Source organism: Vidua chalybeata, chromosome 1 (genome assembly GCF_026979565.1).
Source record: "Vidua chalybeata isolate OUT-0048 chromosome 1, bVidCha1 merged haplotype, whole genome shotgun sequence".
NCBI classification, from domain to species: domain Eukaryota; kingdom Metazoa; phylum Chordata; class Aves; order Passeriformes; family Viduidae; genus Vidua; species Vidua chalybeata.
The window spans coordinates 107432765-107455776 of record NC_071530.1 but is presented as its reverse complement, the minus strand read 5'-3'; the positions used below and the strand labels follow the sequence as shown (position 1 = coordinate 107455776).

Below are 23012 nucleotides of genomic sequence, written 5' to 3'. Positions count from 1 at the left end.
TTCATCTAATAGCACAGTGATTAAAATCCTAGCACAGTATACAGCAGAATTTGGTTAAAGAACTAAATAGCTAGCAGAAACAGTTACCATTCCCTCTTTTGTACATATTGTAGTTTGATATTTTTTGATGCAAAGAAAATTGTATCATACCAGGCTACATAATGATGTAAATCCCAAATGAATAAACAACAACAAAAAAAAAGCTGTAACATGGTAACCTTCAGGAGATCATTTGAATATTGAAATGTTGTGAGTTTCTTAGAATCTTGAACATTTACCACAGCGAGCCCCCAAATCTCCCTGTTTCCCCATAAATGTTGAGAAAGAAAGTCTGAATACTCCTGTCTCTCATAAGAAATTACTCACCCTAGGCAAATAGATGACTAGAGCTTTGCAAAGCTGGGATGCATTCTATTGTTATGGAATTGTTTATATACAAAAGGCAGTCTGCCTACTAATATTTATAGATGAGAGCAGTTAAGGAAACATTAAAGGTCCATAACTTTTTACTATAAAATGCATACACCTACAAAAATGGATTGTGTTTGTGGTGGGTTGTAAGGGGCAGCAGTAGTGTCTCTGAATAAACAGCTCTTAGAGCTGTTCCTCTTCCACTGCTGCACTGCTGTTGCCTCTGGCTCTGTTCTGTTTTGCCTTTTTTTTTTTTTTTTCTTTTTTTTTTTTTTTTTTTTTTTTTTTTTGCCTGCTAAGGCCAGCTGCTTCCTTGATGGTTGGATCCTCTGCCATGGTCTGGGCTGCCTCAGGGATGTCAAGGGACCACTTCCACTGGGGCCAGCCAATCTCTCTTGGTTGTGGTTTATCTGCCCGACGGGCCTGGGCAGCAAGGCAGAGATGCTCTTCTCTTCTTACTTTTTTATCTTTCCCTCGCTATCCCAGCAACAGTGACCTGTATCACCTTGCCTGAATGCATCGGTTCTGCTACCGCTGGGACCTGGTGCAGGCAGTTGTAATCAGGCCTTCTTCCCAGCTCCTCATGTGTTTGACTTTAGCAGTGCTTACCCTCCTGGTCATTCCCATGACTGTCAATAGCACAACATCCAGAGGCGAGGTGTTGTGCCTTCTCATGTCTAGGCATTCATGAGGTTATGGCTGAGCAACAGCTATGTCCAACTCTTCAAGAGGTGTGCAAGGGAAGGGGGAATATACAGTGCACAGAAGTCTTGAAATCATAAAATCATAGAATCTTTCAGGCTCAGAAAGACCTCTAAGGTTGAGTCCGACCATTAATCCAGCACTGCCAACTCCGCCATATGATGTTTTTAAGTGCTACAGCTACTCTTCTTATAAACAAACACCTCCAGAGATGGTGACTCAGCCACTTCCCTGGGCAGCCTGTTCCAATGCTTGACAGCCCTTTTTCCCCAACATTCAATCCAAACTTCCCCTGGCACAACTTGAGGCCATTTCTTCTTGTCCTGTCAGTTATTTCTCTGGAAAAGAGACAGATACCTACCTTGCTACAGCCGCCTTTTAGGTTGCTGTAGAGAGTGATAAGGTCTTCTCTAAGCCTCCTTTTCTCCTGGCTAAACAACCCCAGTTCCCTCAGCCATGCCCTGTAAGACTTCTTCTCTTTGCCCACTAATCCTCCATGCTCCCTGGTCAGGGAGCTGCTGGCCAAGGTAAGTGCCTTGCTGCATTTTTGGCAGGGCTTCTGTGAGACTACCCCCATCTAGTGCTCTATGATGTCCCTTTGATACTTCACTTTGAGCTCACCACTCCTGAGACAAAGATTTTGCAAATGGTGTTGCTAGTTGAGGACTTCTAATCAAACTTCCTCAGTAAGACAGAAAGGGGGTTATTTAGCATGACATTTGTCTGAGAAACATTTGACGGGTCTCAATGAACATCTGACAGTGATGACAAGGATTGCAGAAAATTGTAGGAAACAGATAATTTTGGCAATTCTAGGAAGCATCCTGTGTGGACTAGGGCTGGCCCCATGTCTCCTGTGATGTAAATTGTGGTAGTCCTGTCTGACATTTGTAACCTGGAGCTCCAATTTCTTCATACAAAACCAACATTCCAAAGAAATGTTAAACATTTTCACCCTGCTCTGAAAAATGCAAAAATCAGAAATCATTAAAACCAGAAGGGTTCACAAAGCAATAACCTCAATGAATTATCGTTATGCAAAATGTTTTTGGGAAGAAAGTATAATGAATAACAAACCATTCTGCTTAATTGAAGTGCCAGTAAATTAGGGCTACTGAAGTTTAATGAAAACTGAAGTTCAAATAAATATTTTAAAAAACCCATCATAGTAAAATTCTCTGCTTTATCCATATTGGGTTGTTCTTGGAATAGCAGTTTATTCAAAATTTTAAAGATCTGAGTATATGACAAGAAAATATCTCAAAATCTCCAATCTTGACACAATAGGTAGTCTGTTTTCAGAATAGTCATATATGTGACACAGGAACATCACAAGGCACTTTCCATCATTTCATTCAATTTTACAGGATTCCGTTAACTAAATTTTTCAAATAAAATATTGCCAGAATTAACATGAGAAAAACTGTAGTATCCTTTCCAGCTTCCTGGAGCAACAAGAAGAAAGTCACGTGGAACAGGAGGGACATTAAAATTGTATTTTGCACTTACAGTAACTAGATTTCCTTACAGAAAATTCTTGCAGTGGATCCAGTGTGGTGCAGATTGATGAAACATTCCTTGGCATGTGTAGAAATCTTCCTAAAACCAAAAAGCTGGAAGCTGTGGGTAGGGAGCTTGACATTGCCTCTGATAACTTCTGAGTCTGAACCCAGCCTGATGCAAGGCCAGATCTGTCAGGTAATATTTTGCCTGTTTCCTTGCCTCTCCTGGTGGCAAGCTTCCTTTCCTTTGATATGTTAGAGGATCTGCAAGGCCATCTCACCACTCACAGTAACCTGGTACATTTCTGCTCTTCAAAATGCAGTAAATGATGGAGCTAGAAAGACTGCTTGATATCTCGCAGCATGATATCTCACAGTATGCAACCCTTTTTCAGTTGCCCAAAACTCAGTCAAATTTTAATATTAAAAAATTATGCCATTTTCTTTCCTTATATCAAGAGAGAAACTCAAGATTTTGCAGACTTTTACAGATTACATATTGAAAAAAGCCCAGCCTGTGAACTCAGGACATTTCACGGCAACACTGCAGATCAGTGTCAACAGATTCTGACACTAATTCAGGAAAGGCACTAGTTAATTTTGATTTCTCAGCTCTCTCTTCAGTTCTGTTGTCATAATTAGTAAGTCAACATTTACCCACATCTATCATGAGACCTAGGAAAACTATTAGTTGCAAACAGCTGATTTGTTGAATTTAGCTCTGTTTCCTAATTGTGGTTGATCAACGACCACATTTTAATTTCTATTAATTTTATTCACTGGATAAATTCTTCTGTGACTTGTTAATCTGAATATATTTTAGCTTATGTATTGCTTACAGACTGGATGATGTATCAGAGGTTTTGTGAGCTGCAATTCAGTTTGTTCATGAAGGATCAGTAGAATTCCAGTCTATTGTTTCTGGTCTGTAGGTGCATAGTCTCCAAAAATATAAAGTGATTTTGAGATGACTTCTGCAGAAAGTTTGGAAGCTTTTTGGAAACAAAATTTCCAGGAGTATTTGTTTCACTGTCTTTTTAAATATAAATTTATGTACAAACATTTCTCCTACTATGTGTATGCAAAAACCCTGTCGAACTCCTATTGAAAGAAACAGAAATATTCTGACTCAAATCAAAAAGAATCCCATAAAGTTCACTGTGGATAAAATGAGAAAATTATTGTCCAATTAAAGGATGGAGGGTTTTGATTCATTTTTGTCTTCCTTGGATTCTTAAAACTGATCCTCAGAGAGACTGTTCTCCTTTCCTATCTTTCCCATTATTCCCCTACCTGTTGGCCCCTTACTGGTCCCAGAGACACATTGATAATTTTTTATATTCTTCCCAACTGACAGCATGGGGGAAGGCCTTCATTTAAAAAGAAACACAATATGGCAATGTGATTTTAAAAACATAAAAAGAAAACCTGCCTGTTCAGTCTCGAAAAGAGGTAACTGAGAGGGGGACCACATTAATGTGGGTATGTATGTAAAGGGTTGGTGTCAAAAGGGCGGATGCGGTGCTGGTGCCAATCAATAAGACAAGAGGCAACAGGCAGAAACTGATGCACAGGAAGCTCTGCCTGAACATGAGGAAGAAGTTCTTTACTGTGTGGATGACTGTGCACTGGAACAGATTGCCCAGAGAGGTTGTGGTGTCTCCCTCAATGAAAAACCATATGGACACAGCCTATGCAATGTGCTCTTAGGATGACCCTGCTTGAACAGGGAAGTTGACCAGGATCACTAGGTGACCCACTATGATATCTCCCAACCTGACCCATTCTGTGATTCTGTCAACATGAAATAAAGCTCCATAACTTTTCCTGAAATGTTCAAAAGCCCATCGAACAGAGGAAAGTGTCACTCTAAGTACAGCCTACCAGACTTTATGGTGCTTGTGTGTGGAGGAGACATGACCAACATCCATCAACCCAAGGTGACTGCTGGCCACAGCCCTCACCAAAACAGCTGTGCCAGGCTTGCCTGCACCAGCTTCGGTGGCTTTTGATGGCAAATTTTGTGCAATGCTTTTAGATGGCAGAGCAGACTGGCTGTCAGTGTTGACTGCATTCATACTGAGCTGCTTTATGATTCCCTTGCTGATTGCCAAGGCCTGTGGGGAAGGATCACCTCTCTCCCAAGGACCTCAGTGATGCCTGACCATTGCCATGCACTGGTAAGCTTGAAAACATTACCAAAAGTGTTGTTTGGGAAATGGATTGTTTGTATGTGTGCACCACAGAATCACCAAATGGCTACGGTTGGAAAGGACTGCAATGGGTCAACTGGTCAAACCTTCTTGGTCAAGCAGGGTCATCCTAGAGCACATGGCACAGGATTGCATTCAGATAATTCTTGAATATCTCCAGTAAGAGAGACTCCACCACCTCTCTTGGCAATCTGTTCCAGTACACGGTCACTCACACAGTAAAGAAGTTCTTCCTTGTATTCAGGTGGAAATCCCTGTTCATCAGTTTCTGCCCATTGCCTTGTTGATAAATCATCCTATTGCTTGCCACCACTGAGAAGAAACTGGCTACATCTTCTTGACACTCTCCCTTTAGATATTTATACACACTGATGAGATCCCCACTGACTTGTCTCTTTTTGAGGGTGAACAGGCCCAGCTGCCTCAGCCACTCCCTGTAAGAGAGATGCTGCAGTGCCCCCAGTCACCCTTGTTGCCCTCCCTTGGGCTCCAGGAGCTCCATGTCTCTCTTGTGCTGGGGAACCCAGAACTGAACACAGCATTCCAGCATTCCAGAGGTGGCCTCACCAGGGCTGAGTAGAGGGGCAGGATCATCTCCTTCAGCCTGCTGGCAATGCTCTAATGCTCTTCCTAATACATCCCAGTATACCACTGGTCTTGGACAGCTGGTTCACGGACAGCTCGTTGTCTAGCAGGATGCCCAGGCCCCTCTGTGCAGAGAAAGTGACTATCCATGGGTACATACAGACACAGCCGCAGAAGGCAGGCCTGGGCCTGCGGTCTGTGACCTTGTGGATCACTGACAGCAACACCTGCGAGTCCTGGGGGACACAAACATTAAGAGCACCTGCACAGACGATGTCTCCGCGCGAGGGGGCCCAGGCCGGGCCGGCGGGGCCGGGGCTGTGCCGGGGCTGTGCCGGGGCAGTGCTGGCGGGGCCGGGGCAGTGCGGGGGCTGTACCGGGGCAGTGCGGGGGCTGTGCCGATGCAGGTCGGCGGCTGTACCGGGGCTGTGCTGGCGGGGCCGGGGGTGTGCCGGTGCTGTGCTGGCGGGGCCTGGGCCGTGGCTGAGGGGTGGCCCCACGCCGGGAGCCGGAGCCGTTGCCATGGCTACGCCGGCAGAGCCGAGCCGCGGTGCGGGAGCGCGGCTCTGCGAGCGATCGTATCGATTAAACGAAATCTATAGATATAGGTATATATACACACATACATACACATTGGCGCAAGGGGAAAGCGGCACTGAGGAGGTCTGGTGCGGAAGGTGGCCGTCAGATCCCTTCGCGGTCCCCGGGAATGGGTGAGGATCAGGCGTCTGCGGTGTCTGCCCAGGGCGAGCCTCCCCTCTCCGCAGCACACACCGTCCATAAAGCTCATCCTCCGGGTGCCGAGCTCTCAACCTGGGCTATCCTGACGGAAGGGGAGGCTGAGAGGAGCGCTCGGAGGAAAGCTGATTTGTTTTGATGATGTTTAGGGACAGCACTCGCCAGCAGGGCAGCACTCGACCCCTGCTTGCCAGCTCTCTTAAAGTCACTGTCAGTGTGGACACCTCAGGTCGTCCCACAGGGATTCCTTGGATGGCGGGTAAGGACCTGCCTGCTGGAGGAACGTCTCCTGTAATGTTCATTATCCTCAGCCTGACCTCGTCGTGAGGATGTAGTGACCCCCTCGTAATGACAGGACCCTCCTCGCTCCCAAGCTGGGTGACCTGTGCGGGTGCATGATGCCTGTGTGGCCCTCTTGCCTCCCCCATCTCGGGAAAATGGCACAATACGGTGCGGCAGTCTGCCGGCGGATCTGTTACTAAAGGAATTCATGCATCTTGCATCTTGAAGATGCATTATTAATGCCTGGACAAATCACATCAGGTGGAGCTCAGCAAGTCCCTGGCACTGCAAAAAGGAACAAAGGCTGGTTCTACAAGAGAGAGAAGGATGAGACAAATTATAACAGCTGGGAGTTTCTTGTCAGTAAGATGGCATAAAAACAGAAATGCTAAAATTGTTTGCACATAAGGCACGTTTATATTTTTATTGAGAAGGAAACTGCACATTGCACTGTCAAGAAGACACTTTATTTGTATCCTAATAAACATTATGTTGTTGGGCATCTTTGAAATCCATGGCAAACTGGCCCAGCTTGCTGGCATTCAAATTACTTCCAAGCACAGTTTTATTTAGTATCTGGAATGGACTATAAAGACTGGATTTGTGAGCAGAGGGCCCGATTTGCTTCTTGTCTCCTTGAAGTCAATGGCAAAACTCCCATTCACTTCAGCAGTAACAGCTCAGGCCAGAGTTTTTAGCAGTCTTCCAAAAGAAAGCAATGCTGCCTGCAACAGCACGTGGGAAGGCATGGACCCTATCCTCCTGGGCAGAGAGAGCAGCGGTTCTTCATCTCTCTAACTCTTGAGAAGAACATCTAATCTGTGCAGCACAGGCTTTGATGCCAGCTAGTATTTTTGTCCCCATGGTGCAAGTAGCTATCCAAAATCTGGGCCTTGCTGTCTTTGTTGCATTAGGCATGGAAGAGGATGATAGGAACCCAGGATTTCTTTGGGAAAGGCCTGTTTATTTTCAGACGTTGTTATTAACAGCAAAGTGCTATTACAGCAAAGTAGTTCCATGTTTGGAAGCGGAAGTCTCTTTTTAGGGAGCACTCAGCTAAGAAGAACTGTATTTTTGTTTCACCCCCTGACACTACACCGTGGTGGCTTTCCCAATGTCTTCTCTTTTCTCATTATTTTTCATTCCCTCACACATCCACCTACAACATGCAACCCCCCCCCAGCTGTTTCACTCACAACTTCACCCAGGAGAGCTGCTGGTCTGCTCTCTGCTCCTGCCCTTTTTGCTCTTGCCTTGGGAAGCTGAGCCGTGCTCTGGGTGGTGACTTCTGTTCTTCCTTTTGCCCTTAAATTAAAGGACACTTAATTGCTGTTTCATTTAGTCTTAAAAAACCAAACTTCTGACTTTCACCTACACTGTGTTCTGTGATTGCTGTTTCAGCACATAAGTACATAAGTACTTTACTTTTGACTTCAGACTGACTGACTCAAAGGTGGCATTTTCTTTCATAAGGGTCTCTAAGGGCACACTGTTAACTCGTGTTTAACTGACAAAAATCCCCACACCACTTTCAGACATATACAAACTTGGTATATTTTCTTCCCCCAATATATGATTCTATAGGATTCCTATAAAACTATGTATCTAAATTAAAAAAAAAAAGTTATCAGAGTGCTTAAAAAGCATCTGAAATACTTTTTTATCACTATAACAGTATGAAATGCATTTCTGCTAAGTCACTGAAAACAGGTCTAGCCTTTGGTGTGAAGTGGAGAGGATATTTGTTAGGGATCCACATGAGATTGTAGGAGATTATTGAGATATCTCTAGCCATCACTATAGGGATAATCAGTCTCTCGGTGCAAGAAATAGGACCCAGTGAGAAGAGGCAAAGAAGAGAAAGGACATACTAGGCTGTAGTTTTCACTACAGCAAAAAGTAAAAAATGTGTGTCTCTAATTCTTTAATGTATTGGCAAGCTGACAGCGGTAACCTTGTTTTGCCAGAACCAGTCAGATGAGGGAAGAACGTGACAGCAGGAGTATTGGTGTGAGGATTATGTACAGACAGGCATGTTCTGAGGGTACTGTGGGGTTATGGATTATCTACATCCAGCCAGAAGATGGATCTATGAATAGTGAGAACATCTGCTCAGTGCTCACAGACAACCAGAAATGTAATGTTATCACATAAAAGTAAAGGACTTGAGAATAACACTTCAAATATTTAAGATACTTTGATGTAAGTGGGTGAACATCATGGCACATGGCACACTGTGTTCAGGATTAATCAAATACTCTAGAGAAAAGTTAGATTTTGGGAAACAGAGATCAGGATCAACACATCAAAAAGAACTGAAACCACAGGGAAGCTTTGAGCAATGAGAACATGAGAAGAGAACCTGCAAAGGTGAGGTTGTTTAGATTTGGCAGCTCTTAAGAAAGGAGTCTTTAGTCAGTATTCCTCGGAATTAAGGAATGGCAGGCATTTACAGTGGTTGAAGAGAGAAGGCTTCACCTGAATGCCCTGCAAACAGATGTGCCATTTGCTCTAGTACTAGAGGCCCAGACATAGTTAAAGCACTCTCTTGTTTCCTTCAGTAAAACTCTAGTTTGATTAGACCCAAAGTGCATCTTCTGCTCATTGACTAAATTCTGAAAAGAGGATTTTATTTTATTAAACTGCAGATGAATGATTTCAAGCACATTAAAAAGGGGCATTTTTCCAAAGCTCCTTCTGTGTAATCTGTCTGTTAAATAAGAATCTTCCTGACATCCTAAAGGAAATGACATTCTATTTAAACATGTTACCTGCTGATCTACTAGAGAAGCAGGCCAGAAGTCTTTTCTGTTTGGTTTGTGTATGCATGTGTGTGTGTGGTTGTTTCATGGCTCCTGGGTAATGTTATCCATATTTTTCTGTTTGGAGAATCACTTTTCCCTACGCACTCACCAACCAACATGAAACCACCTAATTATATTTTCATAATCCTGATTAAAAACCATCTAAATTATCCTGCTTGATGTACTCAAAGAGTTTGTTGATTGCTTTTTGATGTGTATTAGAGCTTTTTGCAGAGCCACATCAAATGGTTTGCTCCACAATGAAATAAAAAAATCTTGTAATATACATATGCACATCTTTAAAAAAACATATATAATTTATATTCTGCTAATTAAGCTACATCAAAACCAAGTCTATCACCATGAAATAATTGTGTAAAAGCTACTCACCTATTACAAGAACATTAATTTCCACTTTGCTTTTTTTCACCCAAATATCGATTTTATCTTATACAAGGCAATTCAGCATTTCAAAGCCTCAGAGTCTCAAAGTGTTTTTCCACCTCCATGGAGACCTTAAATCTTGAATACAAAATCAAGTTTTAGAATAGAAAACTCAAGTAAATAATATTTTCATGCAGAATATGAGCCTTCTGCATAATGGATCACAAACATTTTAATTTTTCCTCCGTTGTTTTCACATCTTAAATACGTCACATCAAATCTTGAGAAAAGTTCTGTCTGCTGCAGCTAAGGGGTTGATAAGAGGAGAGGAGAAGGGAGATGGGAATTTGCAGAAACTCTGACCCTGGGTTTGACACTGATCCATAGTCTGTTTTACCAGAAGACCATCTCAATGTTCATCTGTAGGTTTGGTGCCAGTCTGGTTAATATTGAAGATTGTGTTGAGACAACATCATGCATCAGAATTTAATGGAGGATAGAATTCCTCAAAGCCATGAAGGCCAACCAAAGCCAGGTTGGATGGAACTTTGAGCAGCCTGGAAGATGTCTCTGCCCAGGACAGGGGGGTTGGAACTGGTTGGTCTTCAAGGTCCCTTCCAACCCAAACCATTCTAGGATTCTATGACTTTAATAGGTCAGCTCATGAACACATTGGAGTTAAGGCTTACTTTGTGGTTGTCCAGCTCCAATCACAAAGTCAGAATTCATTAAATAATAAAAAATAAAATACTCTAGGAAAACAATTAAATAATTCAAACTCTGCCTACTTGATATCAAATCTGTTATCATATCAAATATTCATGTGAAATAAATCTGTAGGTGTGTCTGTATGAATGGAGTGCAAGTGTAAATATCGATGGTTTGCTGCAACTTGACATCCAGTGCTCTAAGACAAGAGCACAGAGGATGATCACACATGCAATGTCACCTTCCTTAGCTGCATATATGTGTGTATGTGAAGACTGACTCTCCTCTCCTGGAAACCTGTAATGTGCTGCCACTTAATCTGTGGCATCAGTGACAGCTATGGGGCATTCAAGTACAGCTCCATTCATCCTTGTGTTTCCAGTTTGACTTTCAGTAAATGTTTAATGATCCTTTTCAATTACTGGACCAAACAGTATTTGACAAGAATGCACCTTGTCTAATACTAGCACTTAGACAGGAGTGCATTTTTTAGATAGCACTTAGCACCCACAATGTTGTCATGATATTTGTGAATGTACTCTCAGGTTGATCTTAATGACCCCATTACAAAGGTCTTCTCATGCCTTGCTGCGTTATCATCTCTTTTTCCTTGACTTTACTGATAAAGAATTGCCAGAGTTCACATGGGAACACTCCTACACTCAGCGTCCTGGGTTCAAGCCCTAAAGGACATTGGCTTTGCTGGCAAGGCTGTAAGTGCCATTGGAGAGGAAGTTCCATGTGAAACCATTTGACTGATCCTTTGGATTCTCTGGCTGCATCTGATCTCATCCATGGCCATCTGTAGAGTGCATCCTTCTCCTGTGTGTTGTCTGCATCCTCATCTTCCATAGAGTAGAATGATTTTAAGGATATTGTGGTCTCACTCTGGCTGCTGCTCCTGGGCTTGATGTCATAGGAGCCAAGGCATGCAGCAGGAGACACTGTCCCTTACAGGGACACAATGGGCCCAGAGGTGAGGACACAACCCCTCCAGATGACACACAGGTATGTAAAATAAGACAGATGAAGGAATGTTGCTATTTAAATGGATGGCCAAACACTCCGCAAGTAGGCAGTTAAATAAGACACTGTGGGATATGGCTGTAGAGCTGTGATTGCTCCTTTACCTGGAATCCAAAGGTACTTTCTGTAGTTCTGAAATAGATTATTCTACCTTTACTGTTATGCTCATATTCTCTCCCTCTTAACTACATTCCTTCAGTCCATCAAGGTATGAAAACAAATCCTCTGCCCAACCCCTTCCTTCACAGTAATGATCAAAAAGCAGGACACATCAGCCCCTTGATGGGCTTTGGAGATGCTCTCAGAGCATGCCTAGTGCAGCCTGGACAGACCAAGTTCCTTGTAAAGCTCTCTGAAGGCCTCACTGTGTTTTAAAAAACTTGTGGAAAAGCAATCATCACCATTTCTATCTTGCATCAGCCTAGGGGTTGGAAAGCAGGAAATCCACATTCAGTTTCTATCCTCTTTGGAAAGAATTCAAACACACTTCTAGTCATTAGACTATAGATTTTTCTGGGAATGCTTTACCACTCCTCATGAAGCTGTACCACTGTGCAGAAAAATGGTTTGAATTCACTGAGAAAAGGAGAAAAGGCGAGTGAAAGCATGACTCCCCAGGCTAATGATTAGGCAGCCTTTTTGGAAGTAGGAGGAGGTGGGCTCCAGTCATCCCTCCTGTTTTGTACTTTAGCTCATGCCTGTTTCATATCATGTCCTCATTCTTACAGTTAAACTGGTGCATTTTGGTATTTTGAACAATAAATTATAGTCTGGTGCCTACCTACTGGGCATGCTCACAGTGTTCTGCCTATGCAGTGATTTTATGCTGCGTATGTCAATGAAGGAAGCTGAGGTTTCTCATCTATTTCCATTTATATGAGCTGGGATCCAGGCACAGTGAAAACTTCTTTTTGTCAAGTTTCCCGCTTGCCATGATTTTGCCCCCACCTTTTTCACAGTGTCATCTTTTATTAAGATCACATCAGAGCTTCTGGAACAGCCATATTTTATCAGGATCTCTCAAAAGAGGATGAGTCAGACCATCTGATTTTATTTTGTTAAGTTCATTTTTTATTTGCTGAGTTTAGTTCAGATAGGAACACATCTTGTCCAATTTATCTTAAATATAATACAGATGCTGGTGCAGGCACTGATTTTGGTTACAGTAGTGTAAATCTGGGGACATGCCAATGGAGCGTTGCCAAGGCCATACTAAAATTTCACTTTCAGCTTGTCTAGAGCTGCTAGCTTCTCAGGAAGCAGGCTGCCGTGGTGGGATGAGCCCCTGTGCCACTTCTCAATACCTCTGCAATTCTCTCTTGGTTGGAGAATATCACAGGTAACACAATACACAGCCAAAGTCAGACAGGGCCAAAACACTGCTTTACCTAGCCTGAGGCTGACTGGATCACTACTTCACATAAGCCTTGACTGACGGGAATAAGCTGGTGGGATTTAACCAGTAAAGAGGGAAAAATGAAGCAAACTTTCTACAGATGGCAAGAACCATGGGTAGTCAATCTATTTATCACCTGGCTATTTCCTACAGTCATACCGTAAAACAAAGAAATGAACAGTATCAAACTCGTCCAAACCATATTTTGTCAGAATTAGTACACACTGCAAAACCTGTGCCGGGAAAAAGCAACTGGATGCTGTTATGACCTTTCCCAGAAAACAGGAGTTCTGTGCATTTTCCCCCAGTTTCTTTTTACAGCAGAAAGTAGCGTTCCAACATTCTACATTAAATGTTAAAAATGTAAATGACTTGTTGATTTAACCAGCCTCCTAAGTACTCTGGTATATGGGTATTCTGATGAATTTTCAGGTTTTGGTTCATGCAATGTAACTTCAGAAAACCCAGCTGATATCTGGGTTAGTTTAGCTAGCTAAGCTTACTTTCCTTGAGATTCAGAATGGATAATTTGCACTCTATGTCCAGTGAAAACCTCTGTATTATTTTTTTTGTACTTAATAGGTCTCAAGGCTGCTTGGTATCTCTCACTTAGGTGAAGCCAGAGCCCATGGTAAAAATTCCTTTTAATATGTACTTCATGCTAATGCAGATCACTGCATTTGCAAATAAGAGGCAAAACTGACCCTGCTTCTCTGGCATGGAACATGAGAAATAGGGTTGGCAGAGATGGCAGCCTGCTGTGAAAGTCGATACCTCTGTAATTAATGTTTTCTGGAACTCTGCTGTCTTTAACCAGTTGTCTTGCTACTCTTCGCCTGTTTATTTGGTTGTTTATTATTGCCTATGCTCTGACTTGTGAACTCTGTGGGTTAACAATTCACTTTGCATCATTTCGTAGTGGCACTTAGGAGTCCTTGGAAACTTCTGCAAAGAAAACCAGTAAGGTGTGGATTTGGGGTATTTTTGGAGCTAAACTGCCTTTTGACATCCAAGCATTGAATATATGCAGTGCTTTTGCCATCTTATCTTTATTTGAATCAAGGTTTGATTTGTCAAACATTTTACAAATGTTTAATCCTTTCAACAAATAAAACCCACCTTTTAAATACACAGCACACTTTGCTGCCAAGAGTAGTAGTCTGGTATGAAGCCAACACTATGGATGAATGGGCTCTGCCAGGCCTCCAGGCTTTATGTGGATCTTTTGGGACTGCCTTACTGAAGGTCTCAGGTGTAGCTTCTTGCAAAGCAAGCTCCACAGCTTCACATGGTGATTGAACCTCTGGCTTCTCTTTCTTCCCAAATGAAAAACCCAAATTCAGGTCTACGCTTCACACATGCCATAGTAAAAGTTGTAGGACAGAGCTTTTTAAAAGATTGTAAGGCAACTTGAAAGCCCCTGGATGTAAGCAGACATCTGCCTGAAGTTCTCAGGGGACCTGGGACTTTGAAAGGTGGGTGAACCCCGATGGGCTGTGGAGAAGAGGTCGTGCTTTACTTCTCTCAGTAGAGACCATGAGGGATACAAAAAGTCCCTGGATTATGACACTTAGGGTAAGTTTGTCAGAAGAAGGCTCTCTGCTGGCATGGCTGAATTGCTTCCAGTACCCAATCTCATGAGTTTAAGAATCTTTGAACTGTCCTATAATGCTTTAGGACTGTGTTGTCCTTGGAGAAGTCATACGTTTTGCCTTCAGGATTCTTCTCAGGCTTTGAGCTATCAAGAAATCCATGGGAGCTTTGGTCCTCTCGCTGTGTGACACCTGCCTGTCATGGCATCTGGCTCCGTATCACTTGGCTAAGCTGCATCTGTGAGATGGGATGCCTCCATACATTTGATGTCTGAACAGAGAATGGGGTATGTGCTTTTCCTGTAGCTCCCTTCTGTCCTTAAGACACCCTGCAAAATGTAAGCTTCTGTATCTTACCAAAATAGATGGTAATGTTGTCTTCTCTAGCTGTCACTGCTTGCACCAGATACTGCAGGACTCAGACGAGATGTGGGGCTGGATGCCAAAGGCCGGGGAGTTGCAGTGCTTTTCCATTCACTGCCAGTCACTGACTTCACACCAACTACTGGGACCCCCAGAGCCACAGGCAGAGCCCACAGTTGGGTCATTCAGGTAGGCACACTGTGGCAGCAAATTCCTTTCTCCAAGAAGCAAAACGATTTCATCTTGTTTGCAATGACAGACCAGTGAGCATGTGGCCAGGGGCTGATGACTGTGGTGTGGATAATTGACTGTGCTCCTCTGGTCCCTGCTGGTGAAGTGGCAGGGTAGTTTTGAACCTGGGGAGATGGTTCCTTGCATCTCCCAAGCTGCTCTTGGTGAATTGAATGACTGGGACACTATTTCCAAGTTACATGGATCTTACACCCAGCCAGGTGCAGCACAGCCTTTCTGACCAGGAAATTTCCTAGGTAGATAGTCAAGAAGATCTCTAAAGCTAGGTAAATGTTCTGAAATAGAAGCAAGATAATATTTCCTTTCTCATCCTCTGTGGTCTGTGGGGAGGGAATAGAGACAGCCACCACTCATTTAGCAAGAGCAATTCAATTTTTAAGAAATGGGAAGAGACACTAAAAAGTATTTGATGACTTAGGGTCATTTAAGCAGATAGCACTGAAGCAAAACCTATGATTAAGAGCAGCAATTATTTTTAGATACATTATTACATATTATTCAAATTCATTGCAACTGGAAAATAATACATCTATCACATTCATTCAATTAATTTTATTTTAAATAAGCCCTACAAATGTTATAAAGAGTTTGAAACATAATTGCTAGCATGACTACCCTATCTGCAGCCAAATAAGCTTTTTTTATTAGACTTCATTTTATAAATGGAATGTGGCTTGAAAGTTTGAGTTCAATCTGTCTCTGCTCACCACTAAGCCATATATTGGAGAGGTACAGCATTTATATCTTGCCAAGATACCTTTGCAACCAGAAAGGCAAGAGAAAGTTCAGTTCTGTAAAGGGAAGGCTTAGATTCTAGAGAGCAGAGCCAAATCTATGGAGAAAATACTAAAACTGCAAATACCGTGGATTTAGATTGATCCTAATAATGCATTTTATTATTTAGATGTAATAAAAATTCAAATGATGTGAAAAACAGTAAAACCTCTAGTTTTAGAGGGTAGTGAGGGAGTGAGTTAGTGAGAGAGATTGAAGTATTTTTAGACTATGCTATATGAATGCCAATATAGATGGTAGAGTTTTGATAGCTATTCATCCAACATTTACAGAAAGACATTAACAATATATCACCCTTCACTACCAGCTGCAAACACATATAATCAGTCACAAATTATGTATTTAGATTTTGGGAACATGAGATGTTTTATGAGACTGTGTGTCCAGAGATATTGAATAGGGAGTCTCTGGCCCAATCCTGATCTCTTTGATATTACTATTGACATCAAAAGTGAGAGCCATATGCAAAGGGTTTAACACTGCCATCTGCAGATTGCTATCAAATTTGCTGGGTTTTCCCACTGATACAGGACTGCCTTTCCACTTAGTAAATCACAACAGTTAATTTGCTGCCCTTTCCTTTCACTGCTGGTTACCCAAAAGCCTGCTAGATATCCTCTGATGGAGTTTTTCTGGGAATGCTATACCAGGTCAGTTTTGTCAAAATATACTTTTTTTTCCCCCTCATACCTCACTATTGACCTTTCCACCCACAAGGAGACTCTGAGCGACCAATCTGAGTCAAATAAGCATGAGGCTATCGAAGAGGATGTGCACATTCTGTGTTCTAGGATGACTTAGAAGCAGTGAAACTCAGCGCTGATATCTTCCTTGCACTTAATAAAATTGCCAGAAGGGAAATGCTTTCACTGTCAGAATTACTATGTGAACAGATGAATTAGGATTAATAGATTTTTTAATGAGCTTTCTAAATTAGTTATAATAGAAAAGGCATTATGGCATGCTTGTGTCCCCAAAATGCCACCCCAGCATGGAAAAAATGAGAAAGAGCCAAGATTGGACACAAATGACTTTATATAAATATGTAGTTTGAACAACAGAGAGAACAAACTAGGAGAGTCTGAAAATCACTGCATGGAAGAGCTAATTCCAAAAGTGACATCAATGGGATGCCTTAATAAGGATGAGATTTGTCTACACCAAAACCCAGAACCTGCTGCAGGAATTCATGAACCATCAAAAAATAAGCAAGTCCATGTGGTACAGTGTAAAGCTGTGCTGAGTTACCAGTTTGGGCTTCTGTCTGGGATATCCTGCACTGATACTGCCCAAAACCTGAGGAGTATAAAGATCTGCCTTGTACACTGTCAGCTTTGGAGTCTGATCACGTCACTCCACCATACTTCTACTGCTATTGTGAGCAATATCTCCAGGAGAGATAGAGAGCCAGGCAATTTCCATTCTATTGCAAGCTCTGGTGACTGTCTACCGTGTGACATTTAACACAAATTGTTTTAGTTCTTTGTTTTCATATCTAAAATTAGGATAAAAGAATAATCATATCCCTTTGTAAAATGTATCTGATTTTTACAAAAAAAAAAGCCTCATATTTGAATCACTCTGTTTACTAATTTATTCTTGATAAAGATTCTGAGTAAGAATGTTAATTAAGAGAGAGAATAAGTAAATAGTGAGGGTTGAAATAAATCAGTTTTGGCAAGTTTCACAATCTATCCATTCTGATATTAAACTGTGTACTTGCCTACTTCAGAGAGAATGGTGCAACTTTACAGGAGAATTTATTTTTGAGAGGGAAGAGCAGACCCCACAAATGAGATATTAATATTTTCTTCATTACAGCAAGGTCACATACAACTGCATTTTCAAAACCCAGGTGTTCTGCACTTTAGGCAGTAGGTGCTCAAATAGATCTCTGCATGCTGCTCTGGCCGGGAGTTTTCAACAGTTATCTTTAATGCTGATCCCTTCTAAAAATATGACCATATAATTACATGCTCAGATACTAAGGATTGTGACGATGGTGACTGGAGGCATGTGTACTGGTTCCCTGCTGGACACTTGGAAATTAGCAGTCCTTGCCTTTACTTCTCAACGGGATTGCTGCAAACATTGGCCTGTCGTTACAGATGGCTTCCTTATTCTCTGCCTAGCAGCAACAGAAAAATGATGCGCCCAATTACTGGTGCCACTTACAAAAAAGTGCACAGTTCATTAGTTTGAATGGGTGTGCAGTTCTGACCCAGTGTGTCATTTACATATTATAATCAGTCATTAGCATATGCTAATCACAACCCTGAGCCTTGCCCTGGCACTTCTAAAAGATGCCGGATGATACTCTGTAGATGCTGCTATCATTGGCTGTGCTCCGAATGCAGGCTCCTGCTTCAAGCAGTAGACTGGGCTGGTTGGCTCCAAGCTTGGTAGCAGGAGAAGTCTGCTTGTCTCTCTGCAGGAAGGACTGCTAAATCAGGTTCAGTTGTAAGTAGAGGCTTTTTGAAGGAAAGCATGTTGCATGAGGGCAAAGCATATTTCTGAGGACGAGTCATAACTGGCAACCCTCTGTGATCTGCAAGAGAAACCAGTTGAAAATGGATGGAGACCCATAGACCCTTCCTAAACATGACAGCAGTGTCTAGTCCATTCAGCAAGTAGATACTATCAGAAAAAAGGCAAAGTGCCAAACTCCTGGAGTGGTAGTTGAAGTTCTGTATTGCAGACCTTGAAAGTGCCCTGATGAAGCTGAATTTTTCCCATGCCCCACACTTCTAAAAATGTTTCGACCTTGGCTCAGTTCTCTTGGGGTCTAGTCTCCTCAGTTTCAATCTACATTTGCGGTAGCTCCTCCCTGGCTTACCTTCTACCTGCCACCACAGAGCAGAGAGCAGGGAACACTGTCTGCCCCTCATATCCTGAGGGGGAAGGATTTTTTTTTTTGCCTCCAGCTAAGCCTACTGAAGTGCTTTGGCTACCTTCTAGGATGGAGTCACTTCCAGCAAGCCCCTTGATTTTCTTGTTTTTCCTTGAGATTTGACACTGTCCCAGTTGGTTCTAGCTCATGGAGTTCCTTAGATAAGTTACCTATTGGGTTTGGCTAGAGCGTCTCAGCTTTCCTCCCTGAAGTATGTCTGCCATACCATGTAGCATCCTTCCTATTAAGAAATACGTTTACCAAGCATGAGAGCTAAGCATGGGAACTAGAATTCAGGGGAAATCACCTCAGCAGAAATGTTGCTGATGTTTTCTTTTCCTTGTGTTGACCAGGGGAGTAGAGCAAGGCAGTATCATCTGCTGTTCTCACACCTTTTGGGAAATTGTTACTTCTGCAGGCTGAAAGCTCTGGGTACAGCAGTACATTTCTTCTACTCCATGCTTGCAGCTCTCTCCCACTGGATGGTCTCTCCTATCACCATGGCTGTCTGGGTAAGTGTGGGAGGTGAAGCATGGTAGGTAACTGGTTCCATACACAAATACAGAGCAACCAGTCCTTCCAGCCACACTTGTCTTTCCTGTGTAATGGGTGGGGAGTTGACTGGAAGTGGTACTCACCATGTTCTCAGGGCTACAGCTGCTGAACATCACCTTCCCAGATCCTGGTGCCCCTGCCCACCATCTCTTTTGCCAGGAGAGGGAACTCTCAATACTCAGAAATTACATGTTGAACACATTAATAATGAGATTAGCAGTAAAATCACAGTATATTAAAACTAGCATATTCTTCATGCCTTATGGTTCTGGAACCACCAGGGGCCAGGGTATCCCAGGCTTTTCCCGATAGCATTGCACATTGCTGGAAAGGAGGACGGGAGAGAGGAAGGGAGAGCTCTCACACAAATCTATTGACTTCAGGGACTGGGGTGCAAGAAAACAGACAACAACTGCTATGGAATTGATTAAAAATTTGGCAATGCTGCACATGTTTTTGTCCGTGGGCAGAATAAAACATGCTAACAAGGGCTGAGCCTAGCTGAAGCTTTAATTCCTTTCTGTTGGATAATTTTTTTCTAATTCCTCCTGATCCAGATCTCCATTCTGTTATGCAGAGCCAGCCACAAAAAGACTTTCTGTGTATTTTCATCTTTGACTCTGGATTTGCTCATCCTGCAAATTTACTGCCCACTACCAGAAAGGATGGCTGTTACTACATGACTTTTCATGCAGGTTTCACTGCAGCTGAAGTATCCTGTTTTTCAAACAAACTTCTATCAAGTAGAAGTGATTAGACAAATTAATGTGAAGTTAATGTCCCAAAGCAGCACAATTTGTTCTCAGAACTTCACGCGACATTTAGCTAACAGCTCAAAGAAAGGATTTCATTTGATAAAGCGATCAGAAAGAGTCACAGCAATGAGCTCGGATATGCAGGGCTTGATACAGCTTTTTCACCATCATAAATTAAAGAATAAGTATCAAATAATGTATTTAGCCAGGCAAGCATATGAAAAAAAAACCTCAACTTGCAAAGTTTCTTGCTGTTTCCATGGTGCTTCTTGCAAATGGCAGCTCTGAAGGCCACCAGCAGAGAACAGTGCTGGGAAAGGAGGGACTGGTTAGGCTTGGGAAGGCCAAAATGCCAAAACCAAGATGAGAGTCTAGATCTTTCACCCGTTAACACCAACAGGCCTTTAATGATACAGCTCACTGCTTATCTTTATGCAGTAGCCTTTCACTTATGCATACCTATGTCCAAATCATATTTGGAGCAATACAAATCTGTTGTAGGACAATGGATGTCTGTTTCTGAAAAGGCTCTCTGAAGAACCTACCCTAAAGGATGCCAAACACTTAATAGTGATCTTTCTCACAGAATAAATCCACAGAGAACAAGACCAGGATGGTAGTTTTTGTGCAGGTGCATTGCATGAGCTGCCTGGGGAAGTACACACAACACCTGCTCAGACACTCCTGACTGGAGTTGAACCACTGCAATTAGTCCCTCATTTTAATGAGCACCAGACTCAGTCACATCTTTTTTAAATCACCCCCTGGTGATTTTATCCTTTGAAGTGCTGTTAATCCTCCACTACCAGGAAGATTGTGAGGAAATGGCTCACAGCACTAGCACTCAGGTGTGCACTCTGCTGGGCACCTTGCAGACCAAGGCAGGTTCTGTGTAGCTTCTTGTTTATGGTTTTTGGGGTCTATTTTTGACTGCAAACGGGACTCTTAGAGGGACCATCCCTGGCTGACTGATGACTCTTTGAACTAGGATGGCCCAAGATGGCAGCATGACCATTCCAGATGGGTGGGTTTAAATTAACTAATATAAATCTCCTCTCAATTTAGGCAAGTGTCTTCTTTAGAAGGACAACTCCATGTGTTTTAAATGCAGGCTTCACATTTGTCCTGTGTTCCTAGGACTCATAATGTAACTTTGAATGGCATGCCCCATTCACTTCAGCTAATGCAAATAAAGTATAAAAAGGCTTTCAGTCTAGTAAGTGTTTGGAGGATGACTGTCTGTCTGACAAGCAGAGCTACTCTAGCACTTCAGCATTAAAGGAATCCTGCAAATTAGTATTCCATCAGCTACAAAACCAGCAACTTTGTGGGGAGCTTTTAGGAATGTATTCCATGCTCAGTTGATGCATATTGGGCTAGAACCAAAAAGTGATTAAACACTGAAATTAGAAGCCTATGAAATAAGCTGGGATCCCTAGAAAATCAGTGCACAGCTTATTGTAAATTTGATTATGAATTTTTTAGCACTAAGTAGACGAAATTACTGTTAATCACATGTAAATTGAGATACTGGAACTAATCCACTGAAATTAGTGGGATTTTTGCCATTGACTTCCAAAAAAGCAGGATTGGGCCTGCTCTGAGCAAAGAAAGGCAGGTGGAAAATTAATGTCTTGAAGAAGGAAGACTTAGGCCAGGTCTCACTATCAAAATGATGGATGACTCAGAAAGTAACCAAACCTCTACTCTGTTTCTCTCCCTCAAGAAAGCATCATTAGCTGAAAATCCATGCCAAGCTCAAGAACCACTTCTATTGAAAAAAAAAAAATAAAAAAAGGAAGGATAAATTTTGTTAGCATGATGTATTAATATCAAAAGTCAAAACTGGAAACTTAGTTGCTGAAGGTGTATGGATTAAATGTATGGTAACTGGCACAAGGAGTAGAAATCCAGCTTGTAATGGGGTATCAGTAGAAAGGTTGTATTTACTAGAAGTGCTGCTGTGGGATGCGCTGGTGTTTCCTTCCTGCCGTGGTCAGATGGTATGGATAATCTGCAGAGACAGTGCAGCCTGAAGAGATTCATAGCCTGAATCTATGCCCCCCCCCCTTACCAGGGGCATAGATTTCCTAAGAACAGCTAATATGTCCAGGTGATGTAGGCAGAACCTCAGAATTAAAAGAAATATCAACTGCATTTTAGAAAGAACAAGTGCAAGCTAAATAAAGATTTTTTTTTTTTTACCTAGAAAAGAATTTTTTCTACCTAGAAATTAACTTTAATTTGTATTTACTTCCTGTAGCATTTGGGAATAAGAAGCATAGTTTACGAATCAATTATTGATGGTGCTGTAGTCCCCTCCATGGCAGGCCAGAATGCACAAATGGCCTTTGCACTTTTAAGGTACAACCATCCAATATTGATCATCATTTCCTGCACTGTTTAACCTCATGGACAAATCATTATTAACTCACATGTATGGAAGCAGAGATTTCCTAATTCTCCTTTCCCCTTTTCCTGGACTCAGCACAACGATCAAGGGCAGAATGAGGAGAGAAGTTAATAATCACTCTAAGCTGCCTCTGCACCATATTCTTAGGCTACTGGAGATCCTTGGCAAGAATTCATCTTGAGACTGGCTCTGCACTGCTCCAACTGAGCCCTCATTCCTGAGGACTCATTTGAACAACAACAGCCATCGGCCAAGGCTTACCAGTCACGCTGTTCCGTCTGTTTTCTCCTGTTGCATATGCCAAAGCCTGATGGAAGTGTCTTTACCCAGCCTGCAAAATTCCTTACATAAGGTAAATTCTCCAGAGGACCTTTATGCATGATTTACAGCATCATTATACTATCATGCAGCCATAAAACCCATAAAGGCCCAAGCACTGAAACCAAAGCTCACACAGATGCATGCTTTCCTCTAACCGCTCCTGTGCCTCCAGAAAATGTGCAGCAGGAACTGTCTCTCCTTGCCTTTCCCTGCCTTTCCCTGCCTTTCTCTGCCTCCACAACCAAACACCACACCCTGGCAGGTCGCAGTGTGTTGCCAACCAGCTGCACATTGCATGCGATGCCTCTGAGGAAGAAGAGGGCTG

General features: G+C 42.4%; 2 protein-coding genes and 1 long non-coding RNA gene across 17 annotated transcripts; 2 read left to right on the top strand and 1 right to left on the bottom strand.

Annotated features, from left to right (window-relative positions):
* Positions 1-2226: 2226 nt before the first annotated feature.
* LOC128800497 (uncharacterized) lies at positions 2227-5858 on the bottom strand. The gene is made up of 3 exons (XR_008434987.1): positions 5676-5858; positions 5396-5538; positions 2227-2712 (listed from the first exon to the last, which is right to left on the bottom strand). It is a non-coding gene; the product is annotated as an uncharacterized LOC128800497 (long non-coding RNA).
* Positions 5687-9477, top strand: LOC128800490 (uncharacterized). The gene is made up of 3 exons (XM_053965706.1): positions 5687-6126; positions 6301-6410; positions 6695-9477. The coding sequence occupies exons 1-3, from the start codon at positions 5687-5689 to the stop codon at positions 6808-6810; spliced, it is 666 nt and encodes a 221-aa protein (XP_053821681.1). The 3' UTR covers positions 6811-9477.
* A 1790-nt stretch (positions 9478-11267) lies between these two features.
* On the top strand, positions 11268-22730 carry LOC128800969 (uncharacterized). Of its 15 annotated transcripts, none has more exons than XR_008435111.1 (7): positions 11280-11337; positions 12586-12694; positions 13334-13382; positions 13671-13716; positions 14095-14630; positions 14731-14895; positions 16471-16607. XR_008435111.1 is itself a non-coding variant. In XM_053966554.1 (6 exons), exons 1-6 carry the CDS (start codon positions 11294-11296, stop codon positions 22571-22573), a joined length of 519 nt encoding a protein of 172 aa, XP_053822529.1. In that variant the 5' UTR covers positions 11286-11293; the 3' UTR covers positions 22574-22730. The 15 variants fall into 15 exon arrangements, 10 of the variants coding, with proteins under 10 accessions (XP_053822564.1, XP_053822529.1, XP_053822519.1 ...); XR_008435112.1 differs by having other exon boundaries at positions 13671-14226; positions 14470-14630; XR_008435110.1 differs by having other exon boundaries at positions 13671-14630.
* The last annotated feature ends 282 nt before the right edge of the window (positions 22731-23012 follow it).

Excerpts from the sequence above, each read along its gene's own strand:
- LOC128800490 (XM_053965706.1), top strand. The coding sequence starts at position 5,687 with ATGTCTCCGCGCGAGGGGGCCCAGGCCGGGCCGGCGGGGCCGGGGCTG. Across the intron at positions 6,127-6,300 it reads TTCGCGGTCCCCGGGAATGG|GGACAGCACTCGCCAGCAGG; the intron begins GTGAGGATCAGG and ends GATGATGTTTAG. Across the intron at positions 6,411-6,694 it reads AGGGATTCCTTGGATGGCGG|GTGGAGCTCAGCAAGTCCCT; the intron begins GTAAGGACCTGC and ends AAATCACATCAG.
- LOC128800969 (XM_053966515.1), top strand. The coding sequence starts at position 11,294 with ATGGGCCCAGAGGTGAGGACACAACCCCTCCAGATGACACACAG. Across the intron at positions 12,695-14,730 it reads TTGGTTGGAGAATATCACAG|CTGTCACTGCTTGCACCAGA; the intron begins GTAACACAATAC and ends TGTCTTCTCTAG. Across the intron at positions 19,156-19,755 it reads CTATCACCATGGCTGTCTGG|ATCTCCATTCTGTTATGCAG; the intron begins GTAAGTGTGGGA and ends CTCCTGATCCAG.